Source organism: Moschus berezovskii, chromosome 12, assembly GCF_049115385.1.
Source record: "Moschus berezovskii isolate FMDL1 chromosome 12, NW_MosBer_1.0, whole genome shotgun sequence".
Lineage (NCBI taxonomy): Eukaryota > Metazoa > Chordata > Mammalia > Artiodactyla > Moschidae > Moschus > Moschus berezovskii.
This window is the reverse complement of record NC_142471.1, coordinates 62,364,457-62,378,406: the sequence shown is the minus strand read 5'-3', so window position 1 is coordinate 62,378,406 and position 13,950 is coordinate 62,364,457. Positions and strand designations below refer to the sequence as shown.

The following is a 13,950-nucleotide window of genomic DNA, read 5'->3' as shown; positions in this document are numbered from 1 at the left end:
TGTATATTTTTGCCTCCTATGTCAAAGATAAGGTGTCCATAGGTGCATGGATTCATCTCTGGACTTTCTATTTTGTTCCATTGATCTATATTTCTGTCTTTGAGCCAGTACCATACTGTCTTGATGACTGTGGCTTTGTAGTAGAGCTTGAAGTCAGGCAGGTTCATTCCTCCCGTTCCATTCATCTTTCTCAAGATTGCTTTGTCTATATGAGTTTTTTTTGTATTTTCATACAAATTGTAAAATTATTTGTTCTAGTTCTGTGAAAAATACCATTGGTAGCTTGATAGGGATTGCATTGAATCTATAGATTGCTCTTGGTAGTATACTCATTTCACTATATTGATTCTTCCGATCCATGAACATGGTATATTTCTCTATCTATCTGTGTCTTCTTTGGTTTCTTTCATCAGTGTTTTATAGTTTTTTCTATATAAGTCTTTTGTTTCTTTAGGTAGCTATATTCCTAAGCATTTTATTCTTTTCATTGCAATGGTGAATGGAATTGTTTCCTTCATTTCTCTTTCTCTTTTCTCAATGTTAGTGTGTAGGAATGCAAGGGATTTCTATGTGTTGATTTTATATCCTGCAACTTTACTATATTCCTTGATTAGCTCTAGCAATTTTCTGGTGGAGTCTTTGGGGTTTTCTGTGTAGAGGATCATGTCATTTGCAAACAGTGAGAGTTTTACTTCTTCTTTTCCAATCTGGATTCCTTTTATTTCTTTTTCTGCTCTGATTGCTGTGGCCAAAACTTCTAAAACTATGTTGAATAGTAGTGGTGAGAGTGGGCACCCTTGTCTTGTTCCTGACTTTAGGGGAAATGCTTTCAATTTTTCACCATTGAGGATAATGTTTGCTGTGGGTTTGTCATATATAGCTCTTATTATGTTGAGATATGTCCCTTCTATTCCCACTTTCTGGAGGGTTTTTATCATAAACGGATGTTGAATTTTGTCGAAAGCTTTCTCTGCATCTATTGAGATAATCATATGGATTTTATTTTTCATTTTGTTAATGTGGTGTATTACATTGAATGATCTGTGGATATTGAAGAATCCTTGCATCCCTGGGATAAAGCCCACTTGGTCATGATGTATGATTTTCTTAATGTGTTGTTGGATTCTGATTGCTAGAATTTTGTTAAGGATTTTTGCATCTATGTTCATCAGTGATATTGGCCTTAGTTTTCTTTTTTTGTGACATCTTTGTCTGGTTTTGGTATTAGGGTTATGGTGGCCTCATAGAATGAGTTTGGAAGTTTACCTTCCTCTGCAATTTTCTGGAAGATTTTTAATAGAATAAGTGTTAGCTGCTCTCTAAATTTTTGGTAGATACAGCTGTGAAGCCGTCTGGTCCTGGGCTTTTGTTTGCTGGAAGATTTCTGATTACAGTTTCAATTTCCATGCTTGTGATGGGTCTGTTAAGATTTTCCATTTCTTCCTGGTTCAGTTTTGGAAAGTTATTATTTTCAAAGACTTTGTCCATTTCTTCCAAGTTTTCCATTTTATTGGCATATAGTAGCTGATAGTAGTCTCTTACGTAACTTATATGCAGAGTACATCATGAGGAACGCTGGGCTGGAAGAAGCACAAGCTGGAATCAAGATTGCTGGGAGAAATATCAATAACCTCAGATATGCAGATGACACTACCCTTATGGCAGAAAGTGAAGAGGAACTCAAAAGCCTCTTGATGAAAGTGAAAGAGGAGAGTGAAAAGGTTGGCTTGAAGCTCAACATTCAGAAAACAAAGATCATGGCATCTGGTCCCATCACTTCATGGGAAATAGATGGAAAAACAGTGGAAACAGTGTCAGACTTTGTTTTTTTGGGCTCCAAAATCACTGCAGATGCTGATTGCAGCCATGAAATTAAAAGACGCTTGCTCCTTGGAAGGAAAGTGTTATGACCAACCTTGATAGTATATTAAAAAGCAGAGACATTACTTTGCCGACCAAGGTCCGTCTAGTCAAGGCAATGGTTTTTCCCGTGGTCATGTATGGATGTGAGAGTTGGACTGTGAAGAAAGCTGATTGCCGAAGAATCGATGCTTTTGAACTGTGGTGTTGGAGAAGACTCTTGAGAGTCCCTTATACTGCAAGGAGATCCAACCAGTCCGTTCTAAATGAGATCAATCCTGGATGTTCATTGGAGGGACTGATGCTAAAGCTGAAACTCCAATACTTTGGCCACCTCATGCGACGAGTTGACTCACTGGAAAAGACTCTGATGCTGGGAAAGGTTGGGGGCGGGAGGAGAAGGGGACGACCGAGAATGAGATGGCTGGATGGCATCACCGACTCTGTGGACATGAGTTTGAGTGTGCTCCGGGAGTTGGTGATGGACAGGGAGGCCTGGCGTGCTGTGATTCATGGGGTCGCGGAGAGTCGGACACGACTGAGCGACTGAACTGAACTGAACTGAACTGAACGATCCTTTGTATTTCTGTGTTGTCTGTTGTGATTTCTTCATTTTCATTTCTAATTTTGTTGATTTGATTCTTCTCCCTTTGTTTCTTGATGAATCTGGCTAATGGTTTGTCTATATTATTTATCTTTTCAAAGAACCAGCTTTTAGCTTTGGTGATATTTGCTATGGTATCTTTTGTTTCTTTGGCTTTTATTTCTGTTCTAATTATTTATTTATTTATTTATTTCTTCTAACCGTGGGTTTCTTCATTTTTTCCCTTTCTAGTTGCTTTAGGTGTAGAGTTAGGTTATTTAGTTGACTTTTTTCTTGTTTCTTGAGGTATGCCTGTATTGCTATGAACCTTTCCCTTAGCACTGTTTTTACAGTGTACCATAGCTTTTGGGTTGTAGTGTTTTCATTTTCATTCATTTCTATGCATATTTTGATTTCTTTTTTGATTAATTCTGTGATTCGTTGGTTATTCAGAAGCGTGTTGTTTAGCCTCCATATGTTGGAATTTTTAATAGTCTTTTTTCCTGTAATTGACATCTAATCCTACTGTATTGTGGTCAGAAAAGATGCTTGGAATGATTCAATTTTTTTGAATTTACCAAGGCTAGATTTATGGCCCAGGATTTGATCTATCCTGGAGAAGGTTCCGTGTGCACTTGTGAAAAAAAGTGGAATTCATTGTTTTGGGGTGAAATGTCCTATAGATATCAAATAGGTCTAACTAGTCCATTGTACCATTTAAAGTTTCTGTTTCCTTGCTAATATTTTGCTTAGTTGATCTATCCATAGGTGTGAGTGAGGTATTAAATTCTCCCACCATTATTGCATTTTTGTTACTTTCCTCTTTCATACTTGTTGGCATTTGCCTTACATATTCTGGTGCTCCTATGTTGGATGCATAAATATTTATAATTGTTATATCTTCTTCTTGGATTGACCCTTTGATCATTATAGTGTCCTTCTTTGTCTCTTTTCACAACATTTATTTCAAAGCCTTTTTTATCTGATATGAGTATTGCTACTCCTGCTTTCTTTGGGTCTCCAATTGCATGAAGTATCTTTTTCCAGCCCTTCACTTTCAGTCTGTAAGTGTCCCTTGTTTTGAGGTAGATCTCTTATAGACAGCATATATAGGGGCCTTGTTTTTGTATCCATTCAGCCAGTCTTTGTCTTTTGGTTGGAGCATTCAACTCATTTATATTTAAGGTAATTATTGATAAGTATGATCCCATTGCCATTTACTTTGTTGTTTTGTTTTTGAATTTATACACTTTTCCTCTGTTTTCTGTCTAGAGAAGATCCTTTAGCATTTGTTGAAGAGTTGGTCTGGTGGTGCTGAATTCTCTGAGCTTTTGCTTGTCTGTAAAGCTTTTGATTTCTCCTTCATATTTTAATGAGATCCTTGCTGGGTACAGTAATCTGGGTTGTAGGTTTTTCTCTTTCATCACTTTAAGTATGTTCTGCCATTCTCTTCTGGCCTGAAGAGTTTCTATTGAAAGATCAGCTGTTATCTTTATGGGAATCCTCTTGTGTGTTATTTGTTGTTTTTCCCTTGCTGCTTTTAATATTTGTTCTTTGTGTTTGATCTTTGTTAATTTGATTAATATGTGTCTTGGGGTGTTTTGCCTTGGGTTTATCATGTTAGGGACTCTCTGGGTTTCTCGGACTTGGGTGGCTATTTCCTTCCCCATTTTAGGGAAGGTTTCAACTATCATCTCCTCAAGTATTTTCTCATGGCTTTTCTTTTTGTCTTGTTCTTGTGGGATTCCTACGATTTGAATGTTGGGGCATTTGACATTGTCCCAGAGTTCTCTGAGGTTGTCCTCATTTCTTTTAAATCTGTTTTCTTTTATCCTCTCTGCTTCATTTATTTCCACCATTCTTCTTCCACCTCACTTATCCTATCTTCTGCCTCAGTTATTCTATTGTTTCCCTCCAGAGTGTTTTTGATCTCAGTTATTGCATTATTCACTATTAATTGAATCTTTTTTATTTCTTCTACGTCCTTATTAAACATTTCTTGCATCTTCTCAATCCTTGTCTCAAGTCAATTTATCTGTAACTCCATTTTGTTTCAAGATTTTGGATCATTCTTACTATCATTATTCTGAATTCTTTTTCAGGTGGGCTCCCTATCTCCTTCTCTTTTGTTTCGTTTTGGGTATTTATCATGCTACTTTCAGTTCAGTTCAGTCGCTCAGTCGCATCCCACTCTTTTCAACCCCATGAACTGCAGCATGCCAGGCCTCCCTGTCCATAACCAACTCCTGGAGTCCACCCAAACCCATGTCCATTGTGTTGGTGATGCCATCCCACCATCTTACCCTCTGTCATCCCCTTCTCATCCTGCCCTCAGTCTTTCCCAGCATCAGGGTCTTTTGAAATGAGTCAGCTCTCTGCATCAGGTGGCCAAAGTATTGGAGTTTCAGCTTCAACATCAGTCCTTCCAATGAACACCCAGGACTAATCTCCTTTACTATGGATTGGTTGGGTCTCCTTGCAGTCCAAGGGACTCTCAAGAGTCTTCTCCAGCACCACAGTTCAAAAGCATCAATTCTTCTGTGCTCAGCTTTCTTTACAGTTCAACTTTCACATCCATACATGACTACTGGAAAAACTATAGCCTTGATTAGACAGACCGTTGTTGGCAAAATAATGTCTCTGCTTTTTAATATGTTGTCTAGGTTGGTCATAACCGTCCTGCCAAGGAGCAAGCATCTTTTAATTTCATGGCTGATGTCACAATCTTCAGTGATTTTGAAGCCCAGAAAAATAAATTCAGCCACTGTTTCCACTCTTTCCCCATCTATTTGCCATGAAGTGATAGAACCAGAATCTTAGTTTTTGGAATGTTGAGCTTTAAGCCAACTTTTTCACTTTCCTCTTTCACTTTCGTCAAGAGGCTCTTTAATTCTTCACTTTCTGCCACAAGGGTGGTGTCATCTGCATATCTGAGGTTATTGATATTTGTCCTGGCAATCTTTTTTTTTTTTTTTTTTTTATATATCATGAAAACATTCCCAACCATTAAATTTTTTTCTTTTTTTTTTTTACTGAAGTGTAGTTGCTTTACAAAGTTATGTTAGTTTCTGCTGTACAGCAAAGTGAATCAACTAAATGGTTACATATATCCCCTCTTTTTTTGATTCTCTTCTCATTTAGGTCACCATAGAGCATTGCCAACTGTTAAATATTTATAAAAATATTGTGTTTTTCTTTTTTTTTTGATGCTCCAGCTGGATTTATTTATTTATTATTTTTTTTTAAAAAGAATTTTATTAAAAAAGCACAAATGCAAAGAAATGAACAGAGGAAAATTTATGCGTCGAACCTGGACTGGTCACTTATGATAATATACATGCTACAATTCCATTCTCTCCAATCATTCCACCTTCACCCTCTCCCACAGAGTCCCAAAGACTGTTCTATATACCTATGTCTCTTTTGCAGTCTCTTATACAGGGTTCAGGTTACCATTTTTCTAAATTCCATATATATGCGTTAATACACGGTATTGATGTTCTTCTTTCTGGCTTACTTCACTCTGTATAATTGGCTCCAATTTCATCCACCTCATTAAAACTGATTCAAATGCATTCTTTTTGATGGCATAAAAAATACTCCATTGTGTATATGTACCAAAGCTTTCTTATCCATTCATCTGCAGATGGACATCTAGGTTGCTTCCATGTCCTGGCTATTATAAACAGTGCTGCAATGAACATTGGAGTACATGTGTCTCTTTCAATTCTGGTTTCCTCGGTGTGTATGCCCAGGAGTGCGATCGCTGGATCATATGGCAGTTCTATTTCCAGTTTTCTGAGGAATCTCCACACTGTTCTCCATAGTGGCTGTACTAGTTTGCATTCCCACCAACAGTGTAAGAGGGTTCCCTTCTCTCCACACCCTCTCCAGCACTTATTGCATGTAGACTTTTGGATAGCAGCCATTCTGACTGGTGTGAAATGGTATCTCAATGTGGTTTTGATTTGCATTTCTCTGATGATGAGGGATGTTGAGCATTTTTTCATGTGTTTATTAGCCATCTTTATGTCTTCTTTGGAGAAATGTCTGTTTAGTTCTTTGGCCCATTTTTTGATTGGGTCACTTAGTTTTCTGGAATTAAGCTGCAGGAGCTGCTTGTATAATTTGGAGATTAATCCTTTATCAGTTGCTTCATTTGCTATTATTGTCTCCCATTCTGAAGGTTGTCTTCTCACCTTGCTTAGAGTTTCCTTTGCTGTGCAGAAGCCTTTGATTTTAATTAGGTCCCATTTGTTTATTTTTGCTTTTATTTCCAATATTCTGGGAGGTGGGTCTTGGAGGATCCTGCTGTGATTTATGTCGGAGAGTGTTTTGCCTACGTTCTCCTCTAGGAGTTTTATAGTTTCTGGTCTTACATTTAGATCTTTAATCCATTTTGAGTTTATTTTGGTGTATGGTGTTAGGAAGTGTTCTAGTTTCATTCTTTTACAAGTGGCTGACCAGTTTTCCCAGCACCACTTGTTAAAGAGACTGTCTTTTCTCCATTTTATATTCTTGCCTCCTTTGTCGAAGATAAGGTGTCCATAAGAGCGTGGGTTTATCTCTGGGCTTTCTATTTTGTTCCATTGATCTATATTTCTGTCTTTATGCCAGTACCATACTGTCTTGATGACTGTGGCTTTGTAATAGAGCCTGAAGTCCGGCAGGTTAATTCCCCCAGTTCGATTCTTCTTCCTCAAGATTGCTTTGGCTATTCGAGGTTTTTTGTATTTCCATACAAATTGTGAGATTATTTGTTCTAGTTCTGTGAAAAATATTGTTGGTAGCTTGATAGGGATTGCATTGAATGTATAAATTACTTTGGGTAGTATACTCATTTTTACAATATTTATTCTTATTGTCCTGGCAATCTTGATTCCATCTTGTGCTTCCATCAGCCCAGCGTTTCTCATGATGTACTCTGCATGTAAGTTAAATAAGCAGGGTGACAATATACAGCCTTGACGTACTCCTTTTCCTATTTGGAACCAGTCTGTTGTTCCATGTCCATTTCTATCTGTTACTTCCTGACCTTCATACAGGTTTCTCAAGAGGCAGGTCAAGTGGTCTGGTATTCCCTTCTCTTTCAGAATTTGCCACATTTTATTGTGATCCACACAGTCAAAGGCTTTGGCATAGTCAATGAAGCAGAAATAGATGTTTTTCTGGAACTCTCTTGCTTTTTCGATGATCCAGCGGATGTTGGCAATTTGATCTCTGGTTCCTCTGCCTTTTCTAAAACGAACTTGAACATCTGGACGTTCATGGTTCACTTATTGCTGAAGCCTGGCTTGGAGAAGTTTGAGCATGACTTTACTAGTGTGTGAGATGAGTGCAATAGTGAGGTAGTTTGAGCATTCTTTGGCATTACCTTTCTTTGGGACTGGAATGAAAACTGACCTTTTCCCATCCTCTGGCCACTGCTGAGTTTTCCAAATTTGCTGATATATTGAGTGCAGCACTTTCACAGCATCATATTTTAGGATTTGAAATAGCTCAACTGAAATTCCATCACCTCCACTAGGTCTGTTCGTAGTGATGCTTCCTAAGGCCCACCTGACATTCAAGGATGTCCGGCTCTATGTGAGTGTGAGTGATCACACTTTTGTGATTATATGGATCATGAAGATCTTTTTGTACAGTTTTTCTGTGTATTCGTGCCACCTCCTCTTAATATATTCTGCTTCTGTTAGGTCCATACCATATCTGTCCTTTATTGAGCCCATGTTTGCATGAAATATTCCCTTGGTATCTCTAGTTTTCTTGAAGAGATCTCCTGTCTTTCCCATTCTATTGTTTTCCTCTATATCTTTGCATTGATCGCTGAGGAAGGTTTTCTTATCTCTCCTTGCTATTCTTTGGAACTCTGCATTCAAATGGGTATATCTTTCCTTTTCTTCTTTGCTTTTAGCTTCTCTTCTTTTCACAGCTATTTGTAAGGCCTCTTCAGACAGCCATTTTGCTGTTTGGCATTTCTTTTTCTTGGGAATGTTCTTGCTCCCTGTCTCCTGTACAGGAGACTCTCAAAAATACAATAAAAAAAAAACAAAACAATCACAAAAATTATAAAAATATATATGAGATGTGCTTTAAAAATAAGGACTCTTTTTTTTGCAAGGCAGGTTATAAAAATGAAAATTAAAGCAGGAGTAAAGGACTTAATAATAAAAAAAGTTTTAAATTTTAATAGTAAAAATAGATCTAGGGATTTCTCTGGAGTTGTTGTGGGCAGTATGGGGTCAGTTCAGTTTCAGATAGTTCCTTGTTCCAGCTTATACTTCTCAAGGTCTATAGGCCCCTTCCAGTGTAGTTGGTGCCAACTACAGGATTTTAAGTGACTGTTGCACCTGTCACTTCCAAAGAGGTTCCTTCTGTTTATTTTGGCTTCTTCTGTTTGCAAATCTCTTCAGTGTCTAATTTCCGCCCTGACACAAGGAGGCGAAGGTGGTCACTTATTTAGGGTCACTTGTTCAGTCGTGGGGTAGCTCCTCTCAGCCGAGCTTCTGTGCGTGGTTGGTTGCGCTGGGGAGGCTGGAACACGGCAAACAAATATCACTGGTGTGTGTGTGGAGTGCTAGCAGTGTCCGGGACACATTGGGTTTGCCCCAGCTCAGGTTGTGTGTGCTTTCCCAGTCTACACTTCTCAGTCTCCAGGTTGTTCTGCAGGGGAATTGTCTAAAGCAGGCCCTGGATTGCATGCACTTCCCACGTCTAAGCCACTCAGGTTCAGGTTCTCAGTTACTCCATAAAGGCACAGTCTCGATTGGGCCTGTGTTTTGTGCCCTTCCCAGGTCCGAGCAGCTCAGGTGACCCGGTGCTTGGCAAGCACACTCTCCTCGGGTGGGGTGGTGCATCTTATCACCTCCCCGTTCCTGGCTGCTCGGTTTCCTGGGTGTGCAGTGGGAACACGTCTCAGGTGTGCTGGATCATGCTGCTGCTGCTGCTAAGTCTCTTCAGTTGTGTCCGACTCTGTGCGACCCCATAGACGGCAGCCCATGAGGCCTCCCCGTCCCTGGGATTCTCCAGGCAAGAACACTGGAGTGGGTTGCCATTTCCTTCCCCAATACATGAAAGTGACAAGTGAAAGTGAAGACGCTCAGCCATGTCCCACTCTTAGCGACCCCATGGACTGCATCCTACCAGGCTCCTCCATCCACAGGATTTTCCAGGCAAGAGTACTGGAGTGGGTTGCCATTGCCTTCTCCAGGCTTGGTCATTAATTTGTTCTTTGACATGGAGAGAATAAAATATGTCTGTGCCTCAGCCACCTCATTTATAAAATAAAAGGATTAGATAAGGCATTTTTTCAAACTCCATGATTTTCTTTTTAATCTAGTTATTGTGTTTCTCTTTATCTCAGGGTACAGTCATATTAACATCTCTGACTTCTGTCCTGTACGATGGTAAGGAGTTTCCCAACCCAGGGCAGTTTGATCCTGGTCACTTCCTGGATGAAAGTGGCAACTTTAAGAAGACTGACCACTTCATGGCTTTTTCAGCAGGCAAGCATGCTTCATTTTTGTCTGTACATCAGAGGTCAAATGAGAGGAGGAAGGACTTTGTATGGAGGCAACTCTGAGCTGGACAAATTGTCGTTTTCATGAGGCCAGAGGTATCACTTCCAAGGTGCAGATAATTTCTGCTTGGATTGGAGGCTGCACTCACTGAGTTCTGCCCTCTCACCCACCTCTGACAATCTTAATGGCTCCTCGTAGAAGTCTAGTTCCACTGAGACTTTTCTCCTCTGTCCAGAGATGCCATTCACTCAATAAATGTCTCTGAGGACCTTATATGTAGTAGACCCATGCTCACTCAGATCCAGGGTTAGAAATGTGAATAAGGGACAGCTCTCCTCTAAGAAAGAGGAATGTGAGTTAACAGGCAATGATACTCCGGAGAGACAAGTGCTATTCAAAAGGCTTCTGTGGAAACCCAGAGAGAGGAGCTCCTGAATCTTACATTTTGGGGGCAAGGCAGAAGACAGAGTAGTTGGAGCAAAATATAAATTTTATTGCAGGAAGATATATTTCAGTATCTTTTGGCGAGGTCCTTGAAAGAAAGAGGCAGGGTACGCAAGAAGTTTCATTAAAGGCAGTTTAATGAAGAGACTCTTTTCAGAGGTGTGGACATGATTAAGTGAAGTAGCAAGGAGTGGTCAAGTACTTGGGATGAGCATCAGCAGGACAATGCTACCATCCTATGTCGGAAGGACTGGGAGAAGAAGGGTGTTGCTGGAACCCAAGCAGATCTTTAGCAAAGAGAGAATGGATGCCTCAGCAGGAGAAGGGTCTACAGATTGGAGAATACAGTCACTGCTGAAACTGTGGCCTGACAGGCTGGGACTGAGGGAGGGCATACTCTGACCTTCTCAATGTCTAATCCTCTGAGTTTATTCACAGTGAAGAAGGTAACTAACTAGTGGGGTTATGCAGTCCATAGAAATCAACTTCCTAAACACACAGTAGGTGTAAAAGAAAAACAAACACAGTATGGATCTGGAAAGATGGAGAAATAGAGAGTGTTCCGCACAGTCCGAAGGAGAAGGGTAGAAAGTAAAGGGTACTCTTCCGAGCGGGGTCATGGCTCAGCCGGCGGGAGCCGTGTTTGGAGAGTCCCTGGCACTCAGAGAATCTGGCTAGCCCCGGCTGGAGCCATGTCCCGGAACCTGCGCACTGCTCTCATTTTCGGCGGCTTCATCTCCCTGATCGGCAACGCCTTCTATCCCATCTACTTCGGCCCTTAATGCGGCTGGAGAAGTACAAGAAGGAACAAGCCATAAATTGAGCTGGTATTGTTCAAGAAGACGTGCAGCCACCAGGGTTGAAAGTGTGGTCGGATCCATTTGGCGGGAAATGAGAAGACTAACACCACCTCTAATTATGAAAGTAGACAGAGACTTCATGCTTTCAGTTCTGCAGCAAGTGCAATAAGTCACCTGGCTAGATAACGCTGGCTGGAGCAGAAAACTAGAAGGCTATAAAGAGTCCTGTGCATGAGGATTGCGTCCCTTCTTAAAGGAACCGTGGAACAAATCGTTACTCTAGGAGGGTTTTCATGATTTGGTTTCCTTTCCAAAAATGAAGCTGTCTCACTCAGCTGGGCTTGAAGGCTATCTACATATTATTCAGTCTCTACCTCTTAGCCAGCCAAGCTGTAATATGAATACAGGCAACCAGTAGACTGGGGAAGATTCTAGACTGTTTTGCCATCCTCCAGATAGGAAATTTCAGGGGAACACTACCATATTGAGCAGCCTCATAGGGTTCTTTGAAAATGTTAAAGTTGATAAACTCTTTGAGGTCAAGGTACATTGTACTCTTTAAGAATAAATAGTTCAACTCAACTATCTCATTGGGAAAGTTACTGCATGTTGAGAAACAAATTTGAAGCAAACTAAGTGGGTCTGCATGCCTATCAGAAATCACTGTTGAATTGACTGAAGTGAAAATGTATATATTAAAATGATTTCTCTTAAAAAAAAAAGAAAGTAGAGGGTAAAGTTCCTTACTTTCCTACAGAAGGAACTGAAATAGGGATAAAAATAGGAGGTTTACTCCTCATTGAACATCCAGGAAAATAGGTTTCAAGGAACGCTTGATGCTTGGTCCCAAGATTATGAACAATGCCCAGAATTTTATCTCAAAATGAGATCCTGCTAATCTTTTCCTGATTTACTTCCTGAATTTTGGGTCCATTCTTTCATAACAAACTGGCTTAAGATTTCTGCCCAGTTTATGGGGTTTGCAGGATTGCTTTGTCCTGGTACTGTAGTATCATTACAAAACCTAAGGCTTTACCTTGTTGTTGCTGTTCAGTTGCTAAGTCGTGTTCGACTCTTTACAACCCCATGGATGGCAGCACACCAGGACGTCTGTCCTCCACTGTCTCCCGGAGTTTGCTCGAATTCATGTCCATTGAGTTGGTGATACTATCTAACCATCTCATCCTCTGTCACATCCCTTCTCCTTTTGCCTTTATGAGCTTATATTCCAGTGTGTGGGACACAGGAATAATTATAATTTCATGTGAAACATTTTGTATTAGAAGTATTTATGAGTCTTGTGGAAAACCAGCAAGAGAGTGAACTATATCCCCCTGAATAGATCAAAGAAGTTTGCATAGAGCAAGCGACACCTGTGGTGGATCTAGAAGGATGTAGAGAATCCCAGCAGGAAGAGCTGAGGGAACGAATATTTCAGTTGGGGGAATGACTCGATACTCATAACACTCGAAATAGCTAGTGTGTCTGGGGATTAGAGAATGGTTAATAATATTTGTGTTGAGTTTGTGACATTTCTTTTTATACCTGGCAATTGTAAGCTCTTGAAATATTGTCAGAAACAGAGACATGACAAGGTCAAGATTAGTTTTATGAATCCAGATGAGGAGAAATAAATCTGTTGTTGAGTCTTGATTTGGAAGTAGATGGAAAAATATAGTGTGCAGCTCATGTTATTTGGGATGGGTGAGTGTATGTGTAGAAAGATAGTACTGGCATGCCTCAGGAAAGCAATCCTGACATGGGTGTACAGAACAGATTTCTTTTAATAGAGAATGTACACTGAAATATGTTCTGAGGAAATGAAGCAAACCAGATTTTGGTGTAAATAGAAGAAGCCATAGGTTAACTTGTCTTTTATTAATTTGTTTATGTATTTTACTCATTCCATATTTATTTATGCTTCCCTTTGTGATATGTTAGAAATAGAATTGAACAATTATTTAATTTATGTGTCATTTTTAGGAAAAAGAGTTTGTGTTGGAGAAGGCCTGGCCCGCATGGAGCTGTTTTTACTCCTGGTCAGCATTTTACAGCATTTTACCTTGAAACCTGTGGTTGATCCAAAGCACCTTGATACTGCACCAAGTTTCAAAGGGATAGTCTCTATTCCACCCTTCTGTGAGATGTGTTTCATTCCAGTCTGAAGAAAGGGTTGACTGCCAGGTTGCAGAGTGAGCCTCTCCAGCTCCATCTACACAAGCTGATGCTCTCAGTCCTGGCTGTTAGTCATTGTCCACCTCTCCCTTACCTACCTTTAGGAGTGACATTCTTGAGCCCTGCCTCTTCTAATTTTCTTTAAGATTCAGTTCAAGTTTTTTTGCATGAAATACAACAGTTTTGTTCCCAATAATTTTTTTAAAATTACAGTCCTGAGATCTTAAGCTACGTCCCATTTATTGTGTGTACCAAATGGAGGGCATCTTATACATGTCATATTTTATTAAAAATTAAAGTTGGCAATTATCCAATGTGATAAAATTTTTAAAAATGCACTCATCTCTTACTCCTATTTATCTCTCTAGGGGAATAATTCTTGAGAGTTTGGATGTATAATTTTGCTTTTTCCCAATGTTTATTAAAAATATAATTATGTGTTTGATGGGTATGTTTGTGTATATATGTATATACATGCAAAAGAAATCAGGTGAAGTTGACTCCAGCCGGAGGGAATAGTATGAGATAAAACTTGAATTTATTAGTCTTTCCAGAGATGTTCTTCCTC

The 13,950-nt window shown here is 39.7% G+C and overlaps 1 protein-coding gene and 1 pseudogene across 3 annotated transcripts in view; both read left to right on the top strand.

Annotated features, from left to right (window-relative positions):
• The window catches only part of LOC148776008 (cytochrome P450 2C21-like), a 48,054-nt gene extending 34,515 nt beyond the window's left edge, over positions 1–13,539 (top strand). For all 3 annotated transcript variants that reach the window (XM_088842149.1, XM_088842151.1, XM_088842150.1), the window contains 2 exons: positions 9,807–9,948; positions 13,191–13,539. In XM_088842149.1, coding sequence (XP_088698275.1) covers positions 9,807–9,948; positions 13,191–13,372 — 324 coding nt within the window. In that variant the 3' untranslated portion in view covers positions 13,373–13,539. The remainder of the gene's footprint in view (positions 1–9,806; positions 9,949–13,190) is intronic.
• Positions 11,100–11,393, top strand: LOC148776009 (small integral membrane protein 20 pseudogene; annotated as a pseudogene).
• Positions 13,540–13,950: the final 411 nt, after the last annotated feature.